This window comes from Cyclopterus lumpus, chromosome 17 (assembly GCF_009769545.1).
Source record: "Cyclopterus lumpus isolate fCycLum1 chromosome 17, fCycLum1.pri, whole genome shotgun sequence".
Lineage (NCBI taxonomy): Eukaryota > Metazoa > Chordata > Actinopteri > Perciformes > Cyclopteridae > Cyclopterus > Cyclopterus lumpus.
The window spans coordinates 15,414,828-15,439,923 of record NC_046982.1 but is presented as its reverse complement, the minus strand read 5'-3'; the positions used below and the strand labels follow the sequence as shown (position 1 = coordinate 15,439,923).

At 39.0% G+C, this 25,096-nt stretch overlaps 1 protein-coding gene and 1 long non-coding RNA gene across 3 annotated transcripts in view; one reads left to right on the top strand and one right to left on the bottom strand.

Annotated features, from left to right (window-relative positions):
• The window catches only part of LOC117746679 (vertebrate ancient opsin-like), a 43,250-nt gene extending 29,294 nt beyond the window's left edge, over window positions 1–13,956 (top strand). The window contains exons 3-4 of the mRNA XM_034555966.1: window positions 2,245–2,478; window positions 13,672–13,956. Coding sequence (XP_034411857.1) covers window positions 2,245–2,478; window positions 13,672–13,956 — 519 coding nt within the window. The remainder of the gene's footprint in view (window positions 1–2,244; window positions 2,479–13,671) is intronic.
• A 2,170-nt stretch (window positions 13,957–16,126) lies between these two features.
• LOC117746550 lies at window positions 16,127–23,244 on the bottom strand. 2 transcript variants are annotated; one of them, XR_004611345.1, is made up of 3 exons: window positions 22,859–23,244; window positions 20,411–20,596; window positions 16,127–20,047 (listed from the first exon to the last, which is right to left on the bottom strand). It is a non-coding gene; the product is annotated as an uncharacterized LOC117746550 (long non-coding RNA). The 2 variants fall into 2 exon arrangements; XR_004611344.1 differs by having other exon boundaries at window positions 16,127–20,596.
• Window positions 23,245–25,096: the final 1,852 nt, after the last annotated feature.

Below are 25,096 nucleotides of genomic sequence, written 5' to 3'. Positions count from 1 at the left end.
GTGCAGAGGCGGCCATTAGCAAGCTGGTGGCGCCCACTCACAACGCCTGGTTTTAACATATTTTCTATTACCACAACCGTGCCTCCTTGGGTTCCTTCTCTAGTATGGGTATGAAAACATTTGCAGGTTTTTATATAGTTAACGTCTTTCAATCCCTGGAATGGCTTGCTTAGCACTAATAGAAACACATTCATTTGCCCCGTTTCATATTGTGGCAGTAATGCAAACAATCTGCCTGTCTGGTGAAAGCTGAGTGCTATATTTAATGTGTATATTCATGCAAATGCCACAGTGTGAAGGACAGCCACAGGAATGCATGCGTTTACTGCATCGTCAGTATAATGTGCACTGAACAATGTAGGAAAAGAGCAACGGAACACCATGCATCATATTTTATATATTATGTATATTTATATTTTAAATATGTATACACCATATATGTAGCATGTGCTAAAATTAAAAGAAGGAGACCTATGTCAATATGGGGTTTCATTAAGGGGTTTGCAGAGGGAGAGAAAGCGAAGAATATTTTCCATCATAGTTAGCCTTCATTGGAATGATGATGTTTTTTTGTTCCTTTTCAGTCATGCTGTTTTGCCCTTCAGTAATGTACTTATGTGTGCAACTATGTGAACAGTACTTTCTTAGAATACCATCACTCCACTTCACCTCCCTTATTAAAACAGAAAAAGAAAAACCTTTGCCTGTTGTTGTGTGTGTCACGGCTGGAATTATGAACTTGAACCAAAACGCACGACTCGGGAGGCAAAGTACAACAAAAAGCGCAGTTTTAATAAACTAGAATAAACAAACAGAAAATCAACCTGAACAAAGTAGCAACGACATAAAACTGGGCAAATAGCAAAAACTAACATGAACAAGGTAACAAAATAACTCGACCTGTACAATGACAAACGGCATGGAAATCCTGGTTCACTGGTTCACAAGACAAGACGAACTGGCCAAGGACAAAGGGAGACGCAGACGATATGTACACAGGGTGAGGCCACAGGTGGAAACAATCAGGAGCGAGGCAGACCATCAGACCAGAGGGGAAACACACAGGGGAAGGAACAAGTTGCCTGAAACAAGAGGAAAGTTGACTTTCAAAATAAAACAGGAAATCACGAGACAACATGGACACAAGACACAAAACTGATTAACTTAACATGACAGTGTTTCTTGGACATAACAGTGTGCCTACATGGAGAGTTGAGTGATAGCTGCGGACATGTGGCTACCAGATGAGAGATACACAAGTTTGTGGAGGATAAAGGTGTTTGTCCGTTTGCAAGTTTGTCCATGTGAAGGTCACTAGCTGTACTTACAAGTAACAAACATGGTATTACTACATAGTAGTAATACAACAATAGTATCTATATTTTTATCTACCTCTCCACAAGAATGCAAATAACCGTTTTTCATACAAATGTCAATCTATTGCTTTAACTTGTTGAATGTATATTATTACCAACAACCGATCAAATTCCAGACGAGGGACCAAGTGTGCTCACATTCTGGCAAAGACACTCAGGTGCAAGAGAGAAACACTTAACTGGGGCACAAAGGAAAACTGCACACTGTTTGGCTCCAAATACCGTTATTTATTTCTCTTTTCAAGGCAGTGTGAAAAAAGAAAAACAAGCGTTCTCGTACAAGCAGAAATCAAATCAAATCCTTATCGCCTGCTGGTGAGCAAACAGCAGGAAAAATAATTACTGTCTCGTCGTTGTATGCCTTCGCCAACCAGTTAAGTTACAGTTTCTATCAAGACTGCCCAACGATGTTCTCACTTCATAATTTTATCCTGTTTTACATTTGTGTGAAACGTTATTGTAAGAAACCAATGTGTGCGTCTATATTTGCACCACATAAAGCCACTGAGTAGGGATGAACAACTGCACCATCATGTTCTTCTTCTACTGCTGCTGCTTCTGTCTCCTCATCTTCTGTTGAAAGACATGTTTCCCTGCCTCCTTTTTGTCTGTGCCCTCATCTCTGATCCTCTCTATACACCAATCTCACCCTTCAACCTTTCTGACATGCACTCTATTCTGTCCCTGCTACATTTTATTTCATAGACTCCGCTCCTCCTTTTCTAACTTCTATTTGCAATAGGGAAAAAAATTGAACGCCTTGTGGCAGCAATAGTCCAAAACCTATATGTTTGAGCACTTTGTGTAATTTCTAGCTCATTAATGTATTATTTCTTATTTTCGCTCTTTTTCCCCTCGCTGTCTCCAGGTGAGCGGGATCAATGCATCCGTGAGCAGGAAACGTGAGCAGCGCGTGTTATTCATGGTGGTGATCATGGTGATCTGCTACCTCTTGTGCTGGCTGCCGTACGGCATCATGGCCTTGATAGCCACCTTCGGGCCTCCGGGACTGGTTACGCCCGTGGTGAGCATAATCCCCTCAGTCTTGGCCAAGACGAGCACGGTCATCAACCCAGTCATCTATGTCTTCATGAATAAACAGGTGAGTGTGTGGGGGTGGGTGGGTATTTGGCTGGGGTCAGTGTCTTATCTTTGGCTGCAGCAGGATGAGGTCATCTTGCCTACTGAGTTGTCTCAATTGTTTTCACTGTGGTTTGATAGAATATAAATTAGTCATTGTTTCATTATTCACATCAGATATTATTCCAGTGCCTTCTTGACACTGAATAATATAAATGATGTAACCCGTGGATGAATGATGAATAACAAGGTGTTTTTCCACATCTGAGCAAATGTGTAAAGTAGCATCACAAGGTCCAATATCCAGTTATCTAATGACGTTGGACGAATCAAATATATTCGCTTATCACCTAATTTAAACCTTTCATCTGATTCTAACCAATTATTGGTATTAACTAACTGTTTGTCAAACCAGAAGGGTTGTTTGCAAAGTTATGAAGGCACCTGAAGTGTTGGCAATTACTCTCACAGTGCTCAATTAACCTTGACCCATGCTGAATCACACAGGGAGTTATCATCTTTAATTTGGAGTTCCCATTTTGAGCGTGTTGTTGTTGTAAGTGCCCTGCGACTATTATTATAACTGCTCTACTTCATCATAATCATAAGTTGTCTGTGTGGAGGTAATAAAGCGGACACAATGAGCGCATTTAGATGAGGTTTATCACTACTATTAGCACTATAACTGCTGAAGATATTTCTTTATCAAGTTGTCCATGTGGTGTGTTTGTGTAGGATCCCATTACTTACAATAAGAAGCTGATTCAGAACATTTATTTTCAGACCTTCAAATGTGTAGTTACATATGCCTTAAAGTTCAGTAGAGAAGAAATGTTGCAAACGTCTGTCACAAGTTGAAGGGATGAGACAGATACACTTTTTGAGCTATCCGCTTCTACACTAGACAGCGCTGGCTCTGCTCATGCCTTTGTTTGGTTGGAGGGCCAGAGAGACAGGATGAAAGTTAAAAGGCAGTCAGGGTTGGGACGTGAACTCCAGCATCAGACATGTTTCATCAGTTATTCCTTGTGTTATGCCACTAGTGGCCAACATGTGGACCATCGCATCGGAGGTTAGATGCACGTACATACATACTGAATTATGGATTAAGGACTGTGGGACACAAAGCCTTTGTATGCAAATAATGAATCACAGCAGACCTTTAAAGTTGTGTCCAATTATTGTGTGAGTCGGGCTGTTGTTTGCGTTATTAAATTTAAGCCACCGAATGTTGGAAACAAGCATGTTTTTGTTGAATCATTCTGTCGGAACCTTTTTATTTGGCAATTGCAGGTTCAGGCAAGATTGAGTTTCAGAGTCTAGAACAATGGTGAGAAATGGATCAGAGATTGTCTTCCCTGAAAATGCAATGATTATTTCTAGCAAAAGACTTTAAAACAGATTTTGTGTGATATTTGGTATTACAAATCAAGCATTTAATCAGGTTTATTCATACAGCACATTACCCAAAAATATATGCATAGAGGTAATATATTGTTTAATGGATAATTCCAGTTATTTTTCACTAGGTCTTTATTTACTAATGTTTTCTATCACACATATTAATTGTGTTTAAATAATTAACTTCACTGTAGAGCTTAATTAAACATAGCAGCAACAGTTTACTGCTTTAGCAGCTTCTATGATTGAGTCCTGATAGTAACACATTTGTTCCGAGTTTATTCACTCATTTATTATAATAATAAAAAAAGTTTGCCAAGGCTGGATTAGCAACTGGGCCCAAGACCCTTACAGGACATGGGGGTTAGACTAAATCTGAGAGGACACTGGTTGAATAAAAAAACATTACTTGAAATTGCTTTGTTGGTTTTCTTGGGAAATTATGGCTAATTTGACTTTAGGCATCATTAAAATAAAGAAATCAATTATGGGAAAACAAAAGAAAAAAATCACTCCTTGATTTTTGAAAAGTAAAGAACAAACGATTAGAAGAAGAAACTGCGATTAGATGTCACGCTTTGCCTCATTTAAAAAGGGTCTTGAGCCAAAAGGTTGGAAGCCACTGAGGGGTGGAAGGCTTCAGGTTCACTGTGTGGCAATTAGTTTGTGATAATAGGATTAACTCAGTTTGTTTGTGAACTCCACAAAAACCAGACTATTGCAAACCCATCGGCCAAAAGTCAACTTCCTCCCGTATATTTGTCAGTAGATTAATGCAGCTCCTCTAGCCAGGTCCGCATGTGAATGTTTCTGCCCAAATCCCTGAAAACACAATATAAACGGCAACAATAAGGGCTGTCACCTTATTTTGTGGATGGACCTTTATTTGTATCTTTAATTTTACTGTACATGGTGCATAATCCTATACCATTAAAAAGATATACAAGTCAAATTGCCACAAAAGAATCATGATTTATTAACTCATACCATGCTCAGAATGGCCTCCTTATAGTTCAATCCAGTTCCTTTGTTTTCACACTTCCTTATTAATTTTGCTTGCTGACTTTGTGTTATATTTAGTTTTTGTTTGCTTTAGTCTAAAGCCTGCCTTAATCATTGGTACACCAATATTCACAATCATTTATAAGTATTAAACCAAACAAATGCACAAGAGCAATTATTTATGTAATGGCTTGCCAACCTCAGTGAATATAGAACTGCTGTATGCTTTGCGCCTATGTTTATACAGCAACTTTCCCAGATATGTGATAACAGCAGCTCCAGAAATGTCCACAGATCCTACTTGTTATTCCCACTGGGAAGTTGACGCAAACACATTTCCCTGTCGACAGACTGTATTGACAGAACCTATGACATGCACACTGCATCTGCATACTTGGGCAGTCAATGCTACTTTTACAGCTACCTTAAGCTGCAACATTTTAAGCAATGGCTAATAAATGTGATTTGAGGTTGGACTGCTGGAGATGGTCCTGGCTCTCTGGGTGTGTTTGGCAGAGCTGCTCTGAGCTCTAAGGTGAAGCACTGCAATTTGAACAGAATCCATCCACATCAAAGAAAAACTAGGAATGTAAGGGCCTGGTTGAAATTTTAGCTGAACTTTCTTTGGGTCCAACTTATAAAAAGAGGAGATAAGCTTATGACTTCATTTGTCAGCTGTCATACAACTGAGGAGCTGGCAACTCAAATTTAAGACCTACTATTCAGTTTTCAATTTTGTATAGCCCAATATCACAAATTACAAGAGCAACAGAGGAGGATCCCTCTCCCCAGATGGACAGAAGCAATAGATGTCATGTGTACAGAATGAACAGCATTACAGAGTTACATAAACACATTACATGAATATGACAATGTATGAATGGACCTCCACAATCCATGAAACAGAATGAGGTATAAAATGATTAATAACACATCCAAAGCAAAAGTAACTGCAGGCGACTTGTTGTTGGATGACAGATGCCAATATTACTTTCACAGACTGAACGCCTTATTGTTTAAGACATTTAATTCCTCTTACTTAGATTTAAGATTCATATTTCTGTCTGGAACTTAATTTGTCAAACTTTGTACTTTTTTTTAGCAAGTTCCTCTCTCTCGCAAAAGTCTTTGTACAGAACAATACATTCACTTTAGATTTAAGATGTTCTTTTCTGCAACGCCGTTCATCATGGTGAGAAAAAAATAACAGATAACCAGCAGATTGTCTTCCATTCCCACTGCGGCAGACAGATAAAACTTTTCTCCTCAATGTAATCTTTATCATCCCATTCTGTTCTTTTAAGTGAAGCACAAAATGCTGCGAAAGGTTTTAGAAAATGTTCTCTTCAGACTCAGAATTTCTTGTACTATAGAAAATGACATACAGTGTTGTGTATTGGAGGGCAAATCTTATCACGGCTTCCAAAGCAAATCAAGAGTTATACTTTCAACTTTCCCCAGAAAGTTCCCATCAAAAGCAATTTTATTGTGGAGTTGGAAATCAACAAAACTGTACCCTGTTCCAGATGTTGCAACATCAGCTGGAGGTATTGCAATCCAATCTGTTGCATCTCACACTCCCTTCCTACTCAAGCCCACGCCGCAGCATTCTGACCTTAGAGGGACATCATGACAGCATGAGCGCAAAAGTGGGAGAGAGGAACAACCAATATCCTGTATGTCATTTTCAGTCTTCAATTCCTCCCAGCCCGTTACTATGGAAACTGTGAGTTGAGGCGAGTTGAAGACTAAAAATGCTGTACAGATACAAGTAGCAGCTGGTGTGTGTGAGTCCCATCATCGATGAACGACGCTCACAGCCAAGAGGCCTGAGGTGGATGTCAGGGACCCACAGAATTATGGGTAAGTTTACACCGAATCATCTTTTTATTTCATGTGAATAGTTTGTAATGTATGTTCGCTGAGTGTAGACGAGCTTTGCTGCCAAAACCGATTACATACATTTACGAAAAATAGTGTACATGGGAGAGGACTTAAACATTGAAGGCTCAACAGTTTTTGAGATACGCCTATTCACTTTTCTTTGAGAGTTAGACGATAAATTGGATGTGCCTCTCACATCTGTCATCTAGATAAGAAGCTATACCCAGCAGCGGGTTAGCTTAGCTTAGCATTGACTGGAAAAAATGGGAGAAGACGGCTAACTTTGCTCTGTCCAAAGATAACAAAAAATCCACCGACCAACTCTTCTCATTAATTCACAGCCCTATTCTTTAATCAGTTCAAAAAGTAGTTTTAATGCCAGCCTATTTCTTGGCCAGGCACGTGACTTTACATAAATAATAAATGTTCCCAGAATTTCAAGCAGAGTGCTATTTAGATCTTTGAATTGAAATAGAAAGAACACCCTCGATAGCAACGTCAATGCCATCTGTAGCGGTCTCCATTGTTGTTATTACTTCTTGGTTCCAGCGCACAGCTGACAATGGCTTGAAAAGAGCTTGACAATGGCATAGGTCCCGCGCTGGGCACTATCTGGCTAATTATTAGTCCCCGCAGCTGAACTTAATGGTTGATTACTTTTAAATCAAGAAACTGCCGATGCCAAAACAATCAGTTTATCCAAACTCGGTGGAGTGGGCGGATTCAAAGGCCTGGACCCATGTTTAGCTATGGAACCTTTCAACACAGCATGAGCCTAGCTGAGCTCCAACGTAATCTCTTGATGCACCTGCAATTTGTGCACCATTCCTGAATATAAATGACTTGTTGTCAAGACGATCATTGCCATAAATAACAACATGTCAAACAAACCGGACGGGTGGTATAACATCAACATTCCTTTTTATCGTTGTGAATTGCTTCTTCACAACTGACAGTCTGACAGGCCCTGTGATCTTCTGAGTGATCTACTCCATCACTGCGGAAATAATTGAGTTACGTCTACTTCTTACGTGCATTCATATTCAAACGTTAACTTGTATTTAGTTTGCTGTTTGGAGTTATAGAAATAATACATTTAAAGCATTGAGAAACATGCATTGCTAATAAATATGTTGCCTGTGTTTCTTTGCGTTTGAGCATGAACACAAGAAATAACAATTTAATGTTTAGTTATTAGTATATGATATCAAATAATATCAAGATACGGTTGGATTGCCCAATTGATGTAACGTCAGCAAAATCCTAACCTTTTGTTCATGAGGTTTCAGTAGTGACCGGAGGACTGAGACCACAGATGCAAACAACCAAAGTGAGTTTTCTTTGTTGGGATCACGCTTGAGCTTTGTTGATATTTGCGCTCGGCACCGCAGCGCCATCCTCCGCACGTGACGCCCTAGCTCCGGGTATGCACAAAGGCGTTTATGCTCCATGCACTTGTCCTTTGCAGTATTCTTTGAAACGCCACAGGCCTTACGAACAAAATGTACTGTGAAGAAGCAAGAAGACAGAGTAACCGGCAAAACCGCATAAACCAACCTCCGCTACGCGAAGGAGGAATTGTATTTAACTGTAAAGTAATGCCTTATTTTTATAGACTGCTGTATTTCCTTTATAAAAGCCCTGTGAAGAAAAAAGTAAAGTATTGCATTGTAAAGAAACAGGGGAGATGCCTGACTGGAATACCGTGCTATAGCCTGAGGCCCCGGCGTATTCTGTGATCTGCAGGATACTTCACAACACCGGGAAGTTTATTGGATCAAATTAAGTCACGTAATTGTCAAATGAAGTAGTGGGTTACACTGCACTGAAAGGTTTTTGATAGCAGAGATTTAAAAAGGAGTAAGAGCTATTCATTTATACTCACACACACACACACACACACACAATGATTGAATAGGAAATATTGCCTCTAAGATAAACCTGTCTGTGTCATCTCCAACCCTCTTTCTTTGATCTACTCCAGTGCATGTTGCTCTTTCCATCTCCCCGTCATACTTTATCTATTTATCTGTCATTACTTTGACCTTGACCTCAGCCTTGATGCCCCTGTGTCTTAACCATCCTCTACCTTTTTTTCTGTTGTCTCCATCGCCCTGTCTTCCATCTGCCTACTACTTGTATATCCTTTGGACAGCTGAGGGGAGCAGGGAGTATGCACCAGCACCACAGAGAGGTGTGGATCGTCTTGCTTCTTTACATCTTTGCGCTCGACCTCGCCATGAGATGACGTATATGTTGCACAAAGACAGACAACGGGGATGCATGTGTTGCTCATAGATATCGTGAGGAGAATTTTCTGGTGATGTCCTGTGGCATTTGTCTTTTCCGCTCTGCAACTCTTCATAGCCATCAAGCATTCGAGAGGAATGAAATGCAGGAGAAGCTCAATGTCGAGTCAGTGGACTACACAATAAAAAAAAAACAAGATGAGTTTGTGGTGCAGTACATTGATCCACTACATGGCTGGTACTTTTGTCTGCTTCTCCAAACTGGGGGCGTGTCTTCTGTAGGTAGACCGACTATGGATGAGTATCTCATACAGCCCTCTTCAAAGACCATAACTATCTTTTTAAAAGGGTAAGGCTGGCAATATTCTATATTACTGTAAGTTTACAAATCAAAAGGACAAAACCAAAATCAGCAATCGTCTGTCAATACCTTACTTTCCCCAGCCTCAGTACCCCATTATTTATTACTAAAGATGTAAATCTTTTTTAAAAGTTCAAAAGGATATACACTTCTATAAAAGAAAAGAGAAAAAAGGTAAAAAGTCATTTCCCTAAGCTGCCGGGCAATGTAGTTTAACAATCATTTATTTACCAGGAAAAAGTATATGTATTGAAGACTATTCTCAGCTGCGCTAGAGAGAGTATTTTCAGCAACAGGACGGGGATTGATTTCAGTGCCACTGCTCATCGTAATGATGTAGCATCACCAAGGGAAGCAATCATTTTTAAGTAAACTTGGTACAACAATTGAGCTCAATTAAAGTGTCAGGATTAATTAATGTATCCATCAACCCAGTATTTTGTCTCCCTCTTCATATCATAATAACATAATATTGTTCACAGTTGAAATGTTTTTAATGTGCACATTTTAATTGTGTGGTATCTCCACTTCCACTAGATGCTTTCATCATATGTCGTGCTCATGAGAAAATGTAGTAGACTATAAGTATACCTGAAACTGTAAGTATACTAAGTATACTACGTTTACTCAAGAGTGGCGTCTTCAGAGTCACGATTTAACAGGAGCTGAGGAAGAGAACTTGAAAATTGTCTAAATTGTGGTCCAGGGACTGCCTGTGTTGTGAATATGCACTGGATTTGGTTGGAAATGCCTCGAATTTTAAGTACAGCCGAATACCATGAATGCATTGAGTATGCTTTCAACCTGCTGCTGGGGTCCTCAATTATTCAGAATCTACCTACCTGTCCATCAGCAGCTACCTCGACGTTGAGCTGGCTAATAAACATTGATCAGGAAGATCTGCATTAAATCATAATCCTGAGACTTCTAGATCTGTTTCTTGGATTGAAAAATGTAGCCAGGGGTCCATTCATGTATTATGTATTTATACCCTGACAAATGGTGTGCATACAATTCAATGCCTTGGAGACAGTCTGCCCTTTCTGTCCACAAAATATGTTCAATGTGTTCTGAGTCTTGGCGCTGGTTAGAATACAGTGTGTGTGGAGGTGGATCCCTGAAAAGCTTTATGTGAAATCACTGAAACAATGTCAACAGTTTGAAGAAATATGTTATAGTATTATGTCTTTACAGGCTGAAAAACACTTGTAACTTAAATCTTGCACAGTAGAATTTCAAACTTTCAGTGCTGAACTCGCTGCGGGGAAGAGTATTAAGCGGCAGGTGGAAAAGGTAAAATCATTCTTTTATATTTTTACAAAAGAGATTAAAGGGTCACACTGAAACACTTCAATGGGAACCCGTGGGCTGCAAAACTCTTGTTTCTCTTTCTCATGGCCCTCGGCGTGCGCTGCTCAGTTGTATGCTCCTCATGTTTTTTTTTCTTCTGTTTTTTAGACGTGCATAACAGTTTAGATATTCTCAATTTTTTAGCCCCAGGTGCAAAATAGCACCACTCGTCAATGTTATACTTGCCCCAGGCATCCAATTACATGAAGCAAGAGGTGGGCTTCACTACTACACCGCCTTCCTGTTTACTCATGTTGTAAGGCTACTAGCTGGTTAGCTGTTGGGTTTTGCGAGAGCGAGGTAGTATGTGAGATGTAAGGGGGAATTCATAAATCAGTGTGATAGTTTTATGTGTGGACTACATTGAGAGCAGGCAAGTGAGCGTATTATATATTTTCCATTATTCACATATCATCATATGTGAATAATGGAAAATATATAATTTTTCCACGTGCCAAACGCCATTTTGCCTGACCTGCTTTGCCAAGGCATTTTTTAAGCATCTGCGCCTGTGTGATAAGCACCTAAGAAGTTAACCTGCAGTAGGCTATCATTTATTCTATGAAATGCATTTCTCTTCATCATAATTGTAGTTGCCATTTTCACTCACTCGCTAACATTAATCTACATTTTGCTGTAGCTCCAAAACAAACTAGAACGGTAAACAATTAATTTCAGTATTGGTTAAAACTCTGTGCAGAAACACTTGACAGTGGAAATGGAGAGAGAGAGAGAGAGAGAGAGAGAGAGAGAGACAGACAGCAGATAATGGAGGGGGAGATACAGCAGCAGATGATTAAGGGGTCGAACACGGCATGAATCTGAAAATTGTGTGTGAGTGAAAGAAAACCCGTTAAATAAGAACTAATGTTACCATACAGTGGTGGAAGAAGTATTCAGATACTTACTTGGGTGAAAGTAGTACTACTACAGTAAGTAAAATACTCTGTTACAACCTAGTAAAAGTCATGCATAGGCCTACATGAGGAAATGCAGAAGGACTCCTATCTTTGTTTCCTTTTTAATCATGTGCATACAATGCAACTCCAGAGTAGCTGACTGAGCCTCTTGTCTCAGCCGCTGTAAATAGTGAAGGGCCTCTTAGCTTCTGATGTTACGTGCTGTGCCGAGCCTTCCAAGTAATAAGGAATAATCCAACAAGTTATTTGTAAAGCGTGTATAGGTTATTATTTTTTTAGAACACGTCTCCACTGGCCCTTGTCGATGTGTCCTTGGGCAAGACACTTAACCCCGAATTACTCCCGTGGCTGTACCTACGGTGTATGAATGTGTGTATGAATGTTAGTGAGTCCTGATGGGCAGATGGCTGAGCCACTTTAGCCACTGCCATCAGTGTATGAATGGGTGACTGATGACTAGTGTTAAAGCGCTTTGAGCTATACAAGTACCCATTTACGTCCTTGATTACACCCAAAGAAAAAAGTATTGTTGCTGTATTAAAAAAAAAAAGTCTCCCCTTTTCCTAGTTACACTATAGCACATTCACTGCCTAGTTAAACCAATTATTCTTCAGTTTTCTAACAATAATATTGCCCCTCCTGCCATCATTATATTATACCATTAGTGACCAAAGGAATGATTTCCAAACTTTTCTTTGCAAAACTCACAAGGCAATTATACTACGGGCAGATAATACAGTAGCCTCGATCACAAATTACATGGTTGAGATCATCTGTAATAGATCCGCTTGGTGGTTTTGGGTGGGCATGAGAAATTAACCCTTTTGCACACCAATTTGCTGGAAAGCTTCAATGCTTTACGAAGCTTTGCCTCGCCATCACTACTTAGTTTCTGTATAGCCAAAAGGTTGTTATGTCTAGCCACAGCTGCCTTGTAGCAGTGTGAATGATCATGGAGACACAGAAAGCTGCTGCCTGAGTAACCTCTGGGAAGTCATTATGAAGAGAGAGAGCAAGAAAGCTCACATACCACTGCTCCAGAGCGCCTCATTTTCATCATCAGCATTTCCCACACAGACTTTATGACACAATACATTTTTTCACATGGTTGTATTTATTCAAGTGCACGACGATCAATATGGATCAGAGACATCAGTCTATTCCATCCTTGCCTCCAAAGTCTCAAAAGTCACCTTGAAGAGCGAGCATTGAGCAGCTGCCAGCTTGTAGGAAAGGTCGAGCTCCTGCTCGTTGCAGATGCTTCAGGGACAGTATTTATGGATGCTGAGGTTCGTCCTCCCGCTGTGCGCTGGTTACCTGCTTTTAAGTGAGCTTTGAGACTAATCGCCGTACGGAAAACCTTACGAAACAAATTCATGTTCCAAAAATTAAGCAGTTATATCAAAAGCTGAAAGGGGAGAGAGGAGCGACAATGAGAGGTTCCAACTCGCTCGCCACTGATGACGGTGCAGGCAGGGACAGAGAAACTTAGCCAATGTCATTGATTAATAGCAGCGGTGGTAGAAGTAGGCCACAGCAATATCGGTTACTTACAGTAGGTAAAAAGGTAACAGGGTGAAAGAAAAACTTTGTTACATGCATTCAACATTTTTCTAAAAGAAAGTATGCAAGTATAATCAGGAAAATGTACTTAAAGATTGAAAGTAAAAGTACTTACTGTAAAGACAAATTGGCTTTTAAGTTGTAACATTAGGCTATATGCATTACAGTATTAGATTATTATTGATGCAGTAACGTGCATTTTATGTTGTAGCTGGCTTCAATATATTTATTTTCTTCATTTTTATACTGACATCTACTGTATAAAAAATGAGTCAAATTGCCATTTCCATTGGTGCAAATGGTTTAAATCAGATTCATGTTTGGGAATATGTTATGGATGTAACATTATGCATTGTGATAACATGTCCAACAACTTATAACAGAAATGTTTTTCTTGGCTAGGCTTACATCCTGAGTGGTTTCTTGACTTATTTTGTCTCACAGTGCATTTCTGATCACGTGTTTGTATTGTATGCTTGCCCAAGTTTTACAGATGTTTCAAAGCCCTGCTGCATTGTGAGGTTCTGCGACGAGGCTCCAGCATGAAGAGCTCCTCCAAGGTCGTCACCAAGGCCTTGAGGGGTGTAGCAGTTACTGGCCCCCGCAACACCAACAACTTCCTATTTATGGTAGCCTCCCTGGGTGAACCGGTCACCACCATTCCCCAACTGGGCCCCTCGGTGGAACCAACCATTGATGTCACCAGAGGCTCCTCTTCAGACATCAACAAACCTGTCGTAGTTTCACTAGTGACCCACTTTGATGGCTGACGATTGGCTATCCCAATTTCCCCAGCAAGGAAGTCATTCATTATGAGAGTGGTGGTGTTACTGAGGCTAAAAGAGCAGTAGCCAGGGGTGGATTTAAAGCATCAGCTTTACCCTGGCTAGTAGACATGATGGACCGGTAACAAAGGCAAATCTTGGACTGCCTCTGGATAATATAAACCTGCAGAAACTGGGAGTCTGCGTTTCTTTGCAGAACAAAAAGTCTCCTGCTAGAAATGGACATTTAAATGACGTCAGACTGTTATTGTAATAGAAGAGGAATTGTAGGTCTAATTTATGATGTGCAATAACACATTTTTGGTAAAGCATTCACTTGGCATAAAACATTTGTCTGAAGTGCAGGGAGAGGGATAATATGTATTTTTGTACTGACTGGTTACAAAGTGAGGTTAAAGAACACAATTGCTGTTTATTACCGTCAGCATTTTAAAGTATTTTCTAGAGTGGACAAGCTTAAAAAGATGTAAGAGACTTGAATAATGGGAATGTATTGAGAGTGGTTTGTACGTTTCAAATTTTTTTACTTTTAATCCCTGCAAGTAATTTAATGAATTACTCGTCAATATAAAAGTAGTGTTCAATTAAGTTTGTTTTAATTGGAAGAATCATTGCTAGCATGCTAGCTGCATTACAATGTTGTCAGGAATGGTGAACTAGGTTAGTTACTGCTCAGTTCCTTCAATAACGTTGTGCATGTGCACTATTGCAGTACCATATGCAAATGAGTTGGGAGAAAATTCAATATCTGGTCATTTTCAATCCATATTAATGATAGATAAAAAATCCTGAAAATGTATGTCTCTCTGGAATTGTTTTTTTTTAACTGTGCTGGATTTTATTAAATCCAAAGTGCATGTGTACCATAGGCCCTTTTATATGCGAGTGATCTTCAAACATCCTTAACAATGATTAGCAGTTCAGTGCCTTGCTCGTAGGCACATAGTAGTCAGCAGTGGACGTGTACAGGCATCAGCTACTGTACTCAAACTATTTGCTTCCACAAAAGTCAGCGTACTGTGTTGAACAACTGGTATTATCAACAAAAGAAAACAAAAAATCATTTCCAGCGTCTCACGGGATATAACGAAAGGACTTTATTCAAGGAATAATTATTGATGGAATGCGTTTATTCTGTGTATTATCATGCGTTTTTCTGCATTTTGTAATTATTATTTCTTTAATCATTGATTTATTTGACACTTTTCTTCTTGCAATACAAAGATAACTTGAGTTTCTAAAAGCAGTGCATCAATGCTGTGTTCAGTGAATGTCTAAGCTATAAGTGGTGTGGTACTAGTGCATAGATCAGTGCGTTTAATCTTTTTGGAATTCACTTTTAGCCACGGTTTTCCATGTGCTGTCAAGATCTTGTATACATTGATACCAAAGCAAAACAAATTGGAATATTTCTAGAAGGGAGAAGTTTAATAAAAGGTTGTTTTTTGAGAAACATCTAAATCAATGTGCAGTGCTTTCTTTTGATGAAGACTTGTTTAAAAACTGGAGGGGTCATTATTAAGGAGGTTAAAGGGTGATATGCTGCATACAGAAGATGAATGGTGGAGATATGTATACATGTATGTAACAGCATAGTCATAATTGATCAATCTGTTGCTTCTTCACTGATGGCTGCAACCAAATTGTAAGTGTTTGCTTTAACTTAGGTTGCACACTGCCTCACTATGTTAGAATGAAACACAAGTCTGATCTTAGATTTGTTCTTATTCATACTTATAATAGGACTACACTGCACAGCCAGAACAATGCTGTATCTTTATTCTCTCGTCTTCTTCATGGATTACGATGACATCTTATTGTCTGGACTTTAACATCATATTATGTAAGTAGCCATTAAGTGCATATTTAAGGACCTTTTTGCAGGGTTTCAAAACAAGTCCCCTTGAAGCCGTAGAAAGTCAGCCGGGGCTGATGTTCTCAACTAACTCACAGAGCTAAAGTTAGTGTAATTGTCCAGATGGCTGCAGCTGATGTCTCTTACAGATGTTGAACAGTTCCGTTGAAAAAATTATGTATAAAACAGGCTTTGAATAAAGGTTACCTGGAGTGAACCTAAGCGGCTAATGAAGTCACTGTATAATGTAATACATTGATTTTCTCAAGGGGAATATTAAATGTCAAGGTACTTACAACCTGGTCACAAGATTTGTTTATTCACTGGAGATCCTGTGTCAAACAGAAAATACCACTCCGCCATCCCACATTATAAACAGACAAATCAAAGGAAGAGTCCTATGACTATCTATTTGCCCTAATTGTCCAATACAATGATGCCAACTTTCCAAAGTCAAGAAGATTCTTTTTCATCGTCTAATATCTTAAATCTTTTTAACCTGGTCAAAGACAGATTGTTCATCTGGCTCCAGCAGGGGTGAAAGCAGGTTACACATCAACACAGAGGAGAGCAGCCAAATACAAATGCAGTTTGGTGTTTTTAACCGCTGAGGGATTCCTCTGGCACAGCTGGAGATTAAGTGTCTAAAGGGCAACGAACAAAGAAGAGTTAAAATTATGTGTGATGGACATTTTGAAGTGAATCCATGTGCACTACGATAACTAGAAATAGTGAATTGTTTGACCATATAATTAGATAATTGTCATCACAGTGGGATAATTAAGTATTACTAAAACAGTTGACATAAAAGTAAAATATTCACAACACTGGATTGGAGTTTTGCAGCCAGTTGCGTACATTGAAAATCAATATGATTGACCCATTTATATAATGTATTAATGGATTCCCCAATTACATCCACAACATAATGATAATATTATATTATGAGCAGTAGATGTTACATTGTGGACTATGAGAGAGGTTGGCCCTTACATTATCAGTGGAAAACAACCAAGAAATGTACAAGAACAGCACAATCTAACCCAAAAGCCTATCCAATGGAGAGCTACTTAAATTGGTAGAGGAACTCAAGGTTGAACAAATCTGTTCCCAGCATTAATTAAAATCTCTTTCAGGCTTCAATACACCTTTAGCAATGTGTCGCTAATTGTTTTTGTGTAATGCTTGGTGCTTGGGCTCTACTGTTAACAATCAAGCCCCTTGTGAGCGAGTGAAGAGACATGGCTGTTGAGACGGCATTGTGATGGACTTCATTCAATGTCTGATTAACCAGTTGAATAGCTGGAATACTGGAGTGAAGCTGGGATGAGTAGAATCCAAATGACCTTAACAACATTACATATTGTTTCAGCAAGGGGAAGTCCACCGCAGAGATAGGCATGTCACACAGTTTCTTTATACCGTGAATGCACATTTTAGTACAAGAGGAGACATAATGTGAATAGAGAACATTACCCACTCAATGATCAACAATTACATTATTAGAAAAGCACATCATTTATCAGTATACACGACACGCAATCACATGATTGGTGACATCACCATCATATTGCAATTGTATCATATTTTTGTCAAATAATCACTGCGTCAACAATGTACGACAGCCTTCACACTACAAGATGTCTGCCAGCTCTCCTGATCCTTTGTTTAATTAAACCAATGCATAGTGCTCTACTTGAACTGCCATCATACTGAAGGTAAACCAGAAATGTTGCAGTGTGTTCACACCTTAAACGAGGAGCTATAACAGAAAGCTACATCACTGGTAACATGTATCTTGCCATCATAAACAACACTGTTGCATCTGTTATGTCCATATAGACATCAAACTAATATTTACTAAGTGATCTATAAGCAGCAAAGCACAACAGATTAAAAAAAAAGTTTCTCCATACTGACCGTTATGATTCCTGGACTAGAGGCGCGTTTGTCTCCTGCCAAACAAGCCAGACTAAAGAGCTTGTAATATCTGGCCAGCTGCCCAGTGACCAGTGAGTCCAGCCAGCTTTCTGATGAAACACATTGTAAATTAGTGCAGACAGCACATGGGATTCCACGGTCAATTCATTAATAAAGAGAACATTAAAGTATTTTGCAGCTTCTCTGTTGTTTGTCTTTAGGCCAAGGGCAATCATCTTTTTCAATTAGTTGAAATCTGCTTGTCGGTGCAATGCCAAGTGGTATGTTTCATGAAAGAAACAGCAATTCTATCAGACAAACAAATACAACATGACGTGCTGTAAATGAACTATATGCCCAAATGAGAATCAGGTTTTGGTGAACTGAAGGGTGAAATACAAACTGTGTGCTGAACGGAAGCAAAAGGGCAACCAACAAAGAAAATCGAACTCCCTTCTCGATAGTATAAGAACCACAGAAAGATTTGTAGACGGTTGTTCATGCTTTTTACGGCAACATCAGACGACTTTCCTTTTCTGTGTGTGCAAAATGACAATTAAATGGTTAATCTTGCTTAAAGTTAGAATGCTCAGGATTTGTATTAAAATCAAACCCCTCATACTCTGCTGTTGGATCACATTAAAATCTTTCAACTGGTGAAATGCATGGTGGCTTTTATCGGGAAGAAGTTACAAAAAATAAAAAAATAAAGTGGTCACCGAAGTTAGCATTTAAAATGTGGCAATGAAAAAAGACATGGGCATTTTCAACTTTTGAATGTGGATCCGTTTTAAATATTCCAAAGTAATAGAACAACATACATAATGGAGGCTACAAGGACAAATAAATGAAAGTTTTCTTTCAAGGTAACACGTGTGTAACTGAGATACAAATGGCCATTTTGTGGGGTGGCGTATTCCTTTGAATAAAGTCGCTACTAAAGGAGTGTTTTCAGCCTCCAGATGTGTGGTGCTGTAGTGTTACACTGGACTTAATGTTACCACCAGTAGCCACGAGTGTCAACAAAACCAAACAGGACTTAAACCAACTGTTACCATTTTGTAATATATTGAAAAAGTAATCAAATGTGTCCATTACGGCAGTTAAGAGACTTCCTGTACATTCACTGAGGTTAAGATAAACATATTGTAAAAGAACAGGGAAATTATCTTTGGTTTCGAAGTTTTATTCTTCATTGTAATTGTTGGTAAACAAAATGTACTGTAGAAGCAAGTTGCTGAAGAGACTTTTGACAAATCACCCTTCATAAGAGAGATACTGTGTGCTGTAGTCAGTTAAGCTCGCAGCACTCTTAAGCCCAATCATAAGGCTTTAATTGGAGCCGTGGGATTCTGTAAGGAGGCCAATTGGACAGTATCAGGTCATCTTTCCTGTGAAGTCAAGGAGGACTATCTGCAAATAATTCCCACACTGAGGTCTCTGTTTGGACAGGAAGCATAAATCACTCATATCTTTTATGTTGAATCATTGTATTAGTATACAAATAAAACAAAGAATGCCTTCTATCAAAATAAATAAAAAACACAGTTTTTCAATTCAAATAATATATGTATGAAAGATACGGATAAAAACAGTTGAACAACCTTTCACATTAAAATAATACTCTTAATTTATGTCTTCTTCATAAGTGCCATTTTCAACAACAGTCAGCTTGTTTAACACAATAATAGGTCTGGCATTTGAAGGCAGCGGAAATGTAAGAAACTAAATCAATTTACAGTGTGAAAGGGAAAGTAAGTGAGTCAGCTCCCTTGTTGTGCCACTGTCAGTGGTTTATGTTGACGTAACACATTGCTATAATCATCCACAAGCACAGGCCAAGCTCGGTTAGAGTTTTAATTACTCTGACGTCAGCTGATGGGGATTAACTGAGGAAAAGTGACAAAACTGGAAGATTATTAAGGCTGGCTGTGGTAATTGTCCCATCTGGTATTATGGAAATCCACAAGTAAATCCAAGACTAAAGAGGGAAATAAAACTCAATTAAACTTGGGGGAAATAGACTTTTCTCTAAAAACAAAACAGGTCATATAATAATGAATATTTGCGAAGAAAACACTCATACATAGGATCTTTACTTCTAAATCTTAAAACAACAAAAAAGCGCCTAAAAAATAAAGCACTGAATCCATAAATTAAATCCATAAATATATACAAAAGGCCAAAAGTAACAAAACCATAACTTGGGTGTAGACTTGGTGTAGGCTCATGTCCTCCATCAGGTCGGCAGTGTGGCCCAGCCATTATAAATCTGTGGATACTGAGACTCACTCAGATGACCTGTAAAACATTGGCAGATTATGTGCGACATTAATTCATACAGGTTATTACAGTATGACAGGAGGAAAAGTTAGTTTACTACAACAACATCTTAAATATGGAGTTACGCCAACAGATGGTGTGTAAAACTAGCTAGAAAATAAAAAACAAATTAGTTTTATCAAGTATGAAGGAACAAATTGATTACACAGAACATTTAACTGTTGTTATTTAACGAACTTTCAATGTTGCTCTACAAAACGACAATATTTCTTCAGCCTGTGGACCGACAATCAAAGCTAGCTGCTTTAGCCACGCAACATGCTAACGTTAACTTCACCAGGCAAACAAACACAAAGACGACATGAAAATGGCAAAACTTACAGCTCCCAAGTTTAAGTTTGGGTCACAGCCGGTACAGATCCATCCTGAGCTTCAGTTTTGGACTTAATCCTTCCGATTACGGACCATTATTTGGAAAGAGTAGCCTATCTGTTATTGCAAGAACATTTCCTGTTGGTCGGTCAACACACAAGCAACGTGTTTTTAACTCCTTCCATGTTACCAGGTCTGCAATAGCGAGGGAATCACAATGGCAGAGAGTGAACTTTGGCCTTTATAACGTTATAGACCTTTTACACAACTAGATAAAACACTCAATGAAAGGAATCATTGTTAAAAGGCATATTATGGCCTCTTTTTTTGTATAAACAGCAACATGTCAGACTCAAGCCAGAGATCACATTGCACCAAAAAAGGAAAAACGATAGGTAAATTCCTCGAAAAAAATGAGTTTGTATGAGTCGGTTACAGATTGTTTGCATGAAAATGTCTACTTTTTCTTGAACCATACGGCATCCGTGTACCTTGGATGCCTCCATCCCCAAAGCTTTAATATCTACGGCTGACATCTTGCACAGTGTTATAGCTTAAGGTTAAAGGGAAACCCATCTATTGTCTTTTATGCATCCATGTTTAGTTATGCTGAATCCATGGTGCACCAGAGTCTGGTGTTTTTTCTGTGTAGCCCCTCAGGACTGGCAATTTAAGGGAAAGACATTTCATAAAATCAAATGCATAAGGGATTCACAACAATGCATACATGTAATCCAGCACAATTGTACCTCACTTATTGCAGTCTGACGGTTTATTGTTTGCTCACACAGTGTCAATCTTTCATAACCCAAACGGAAGATCTACTGCTGCTGAACATTAAAAGCGTTCAACTTGTTGTGCAGAAGCCACAGAAAACTAAATGTGTTCGTCACCACAGGAATCAGTGACCTCTCCATTACCATGGTAACCACAGGAGTCATCAAATCCTAAGGATGGCAATGTATGCAAACATGTAAGCAGTGTGACAAGATCAGCCTTTTATTTAGATTTTTTTTCTTTTTTAAATGATCAAAACCAAGCCAAAAAATAAACAAACATTCAGTGGAATGGCTTGCTGGGGCTTCATCCGCAGATTGCACCAGTGTACTGCTATCGGACTAGAGACAGGTGAGTTTCTCCTTGTGCATGACATGTCCTAAATAAATGAAAGGTCGCTGTGCCTGCTCTAGATGGCCTTGCCTGTTGTGCAGCCGCACCTCCAGAGGAATGAGACTGCACACCAGATGGTGGTCCCTGCCCTGCTACACAAACAACAGGTCACTTTGACAGTGGGGTTTCTGTCTTTTCCCTCATTATAAATGCAAAATGTTCTCCCTGGACACATGTTTTAAGACTTTTCTGATCTGCAGTTACAAAGGAGGTAGGATTAAAAGGCAGGGAGCTCGAAGGCTAAACAGCCATATGTCCTGGAAACCTCAGAGTGCAATAAAACAACTGTACCAACTTTTACAAAGTATGGTAAATGGACTTGTATAGCACCTTTCTAGTCTTCCAACGACTCACAGCGCTTCAACACTGCATGACATCATTCACACCCATTCATACACTGATGGGAGGGGCTAAGGTTCCACCTGCACATCAGAAGTAACTAACATTCATACACAGCTACTTTTTGGGGTTAAGTGTCTTGCCCAAGGACACATGGACATGGGCTAGCGGAGCCGAGGATCGAACCGCCGATCCTCTGATTGAAGGACGACCCTGCTCACCACAGTCGCCCCACATGAACAGAAAGTGCATTTAGTTCAGATCATAACAAGCTCATCCACTACGAGAGCAAGCAGTGGAGTAGCAATATAATCTCCATATCCTGTAGTGCAGCACACAGTGCCTCCAGCAGGGTCCTAAGATTGAATTGGATGGATAGTCCGAGGCAAGAGGTAAGCCACATTATCAGCCCAAACTATGATGTCATCGTAGCCTTTGACGCAAACTGAAAAATGTACCCTTAAGCTGCCTTTAACTGATAAGAAATGTGCTCTTCGCTGCCCATGAGGTAAGGCACATTGCATTATGCAGACTATTGCAGAGGCAGAGCACAGCACACGTCACATACCATACAGATCATATCTCTGGAAGCACTTTGCAAGGTCAACAACGACCAGGTCTAAGTCAAAATAAATGTAAGTCTCTGCATACCTTGTTAGTTTGTTTGTGTATGTGTGTGTATATATACAGTATATATATATATATATATATATATATATATATATATATATTTATTAACTTTACAGAAACTTTAAATCATTTTCCTTGAGATGGATTCAGTTTCAAAGAACCTACATAAAAATGCTCTCTAACCCACAAGATAAATTCCCCTAATGGCCTTCATGGTGAAAGAAATAAAGGACTTGTTTTCATATTATTCATCACAGTTCACTGCCATCCCCTCTGGACAGGAATGGCAGTAATGTTTGCAACAAATAGCAATCTTACCAGTTTCTCCCTCGTGCCTCATGGTCCTCAACCTTGTGTGATAACACTTCATCAACTGTCCCTCTTTACCTTAATACCTTCTCTATTCCAGTCCCCCAACACTCCAGTTTTCCTCTCTTTCTGCCAACTCCAAATTAGAGAGAAACAGAGTCAGTGGGAGTATCGAGAAGGACAATCTCTAAGCCTGGAGAGGAGAACTTCCCAGGGAAAACAGATGGGATCCCGTACTTCATGAATCACCAGCCTGGATGACAGCGAGGCTAAATTGTAAAGGCAGGGACCCTGATTCGGTCTCCATCAGCCTCCCTTTTTTCAGCTCTTCTTCGTTTACACACCTTACTCCGTCTTCATCAGTTGTACTTTGGACCACCGCTCTCATTCTTCTTAGTCCCCTCCCACGTCAACCTTGTCATTACTTGTCTCTACTCTACTTTCAACCACAATACCTTGTCCCCTGGTGAGGACGTAATGAAAAGACGTCTATTCATTCAGTTCAGGTATTGGGAATAATAAATAATAATAATGGTAAAGAAAACCCTGATCTTTATAAATTGCATCCCCATTTTAACAAATATTCCAATGATATTCCAAGTTTTACAGCCGATTTAATTTTCATTATTCAAATTCCATCAATACCATCCGTGCTTTCCTTCGGCTCTGGGTATCGATCTAATACCAGTGTTTAATTAATTAACAAGGTTTCAGCCTCACTGTGTACAAGTGACTGGGATCATCATTTTATTTGTAAGGAAACATCAGGTACATCAGGTAAAGTATATATATAGTCTCTGTTACATCTCACCTTCTGACTCTCACCTGAACATAAATGCACAGATCCCCAGTACAGTAAACACAAGTGCCGGCTGTTTGATGAATTAAGTTGGGGCTTTTGGGAGACCCTTGGACCTGAGCTCCTTCATCATCCAGAGATAATTACTCTGGAAGGGACGCAGGAAAACGCATCACCCAAGTGTAGTTAGTTAGTGGTGTTCATGGTGGTATTCATTCCAATGTTGTAGCGGACTGACATATGTTGTAGACCGATATTGTCTACAACACAGATAACAGCACATTATAATACGTGTCATGGATTTGCAGTGCAGAAAAATGCCTTGGAAGATATTCAACTAAGAAACGAACATTCCATAATATATCATGCTCTATTGAGACATAAAATGAACGATTGAGACCAGTGTTTTCCACGGGATTTTGTGAGATGATGGTTGGTGGACCTCTTGGAGGGTCCCAGGGCATGCATGTTTTAAAGTTAAATGCATCATTCTGGTGCACATTGAGAGGCTAGATCTATGAGAACTCTTGTAAATAATTATGTTGGTTGAAAGTAACTAAGTACATTTAGCCGACTCAGGTACTGTACTAAAGTACATTTGTAGAGGTAATTAACTTTAAGATTTTCATTTTATGTAACTGAATTATGTTACTCCACTTAGAGATGCCAGTTTTAGTTAATTAATAAGTACAATCTAAACATAGACAATAAATTAACATTGGGTACAAACCGGTCAAAAAGGTTCTCAGTGGTTAAATCCTTAACTCCACTACATCCCAGAGGTAATGTTACTTTTAATTTTTGCATTAGTTTCTCGTTAGGTTACTTTGCAGATTCAGATTCTTAATATAAAACATAAATCAACTAATAAACTATGCTACATCATGAAGTAGATTACAGCCTAATTATTAAAGTATGCAAAGTAGTTCAACTTAGATCCACCTTCACCATTTGCAACATTAAAGTGATGTTGATGAACAAGTTAACGCATCAATAATTATATGATATAGGCCTACCATAAATACATTTAAAATGGGCCAGTCTACATAAGTATACTTTTACCTTCATTAGTATATTTCGATGACAATACTTTTGTTCTTTTACTTAAAATGAACATTTTGAATTCAGAATATTTACTTAGTGCTCTAGTGAATTATTTAATAATATACACATTGGTTGAATATGAATAGTGATGACATGGCACACAAAGCATAGTCAAGAAGAAGGGGTCCATTTCCCAAGACGTGGTGACCTCACAGCAGCCCGCCCCGCATTATCAAAGGACTCACTCCGTCACTCTTTATATTAATATTAATTAATTAATATATACATTTTTTTTAAACTAAATGGCCTTGATCAACTGCATGCTATACAGATAAGTTATGTCATATAGTTTGGATTTGGCCAATTTAAGGGTTTTATTTTTTTCTTTGAATTGGAATTAAAGT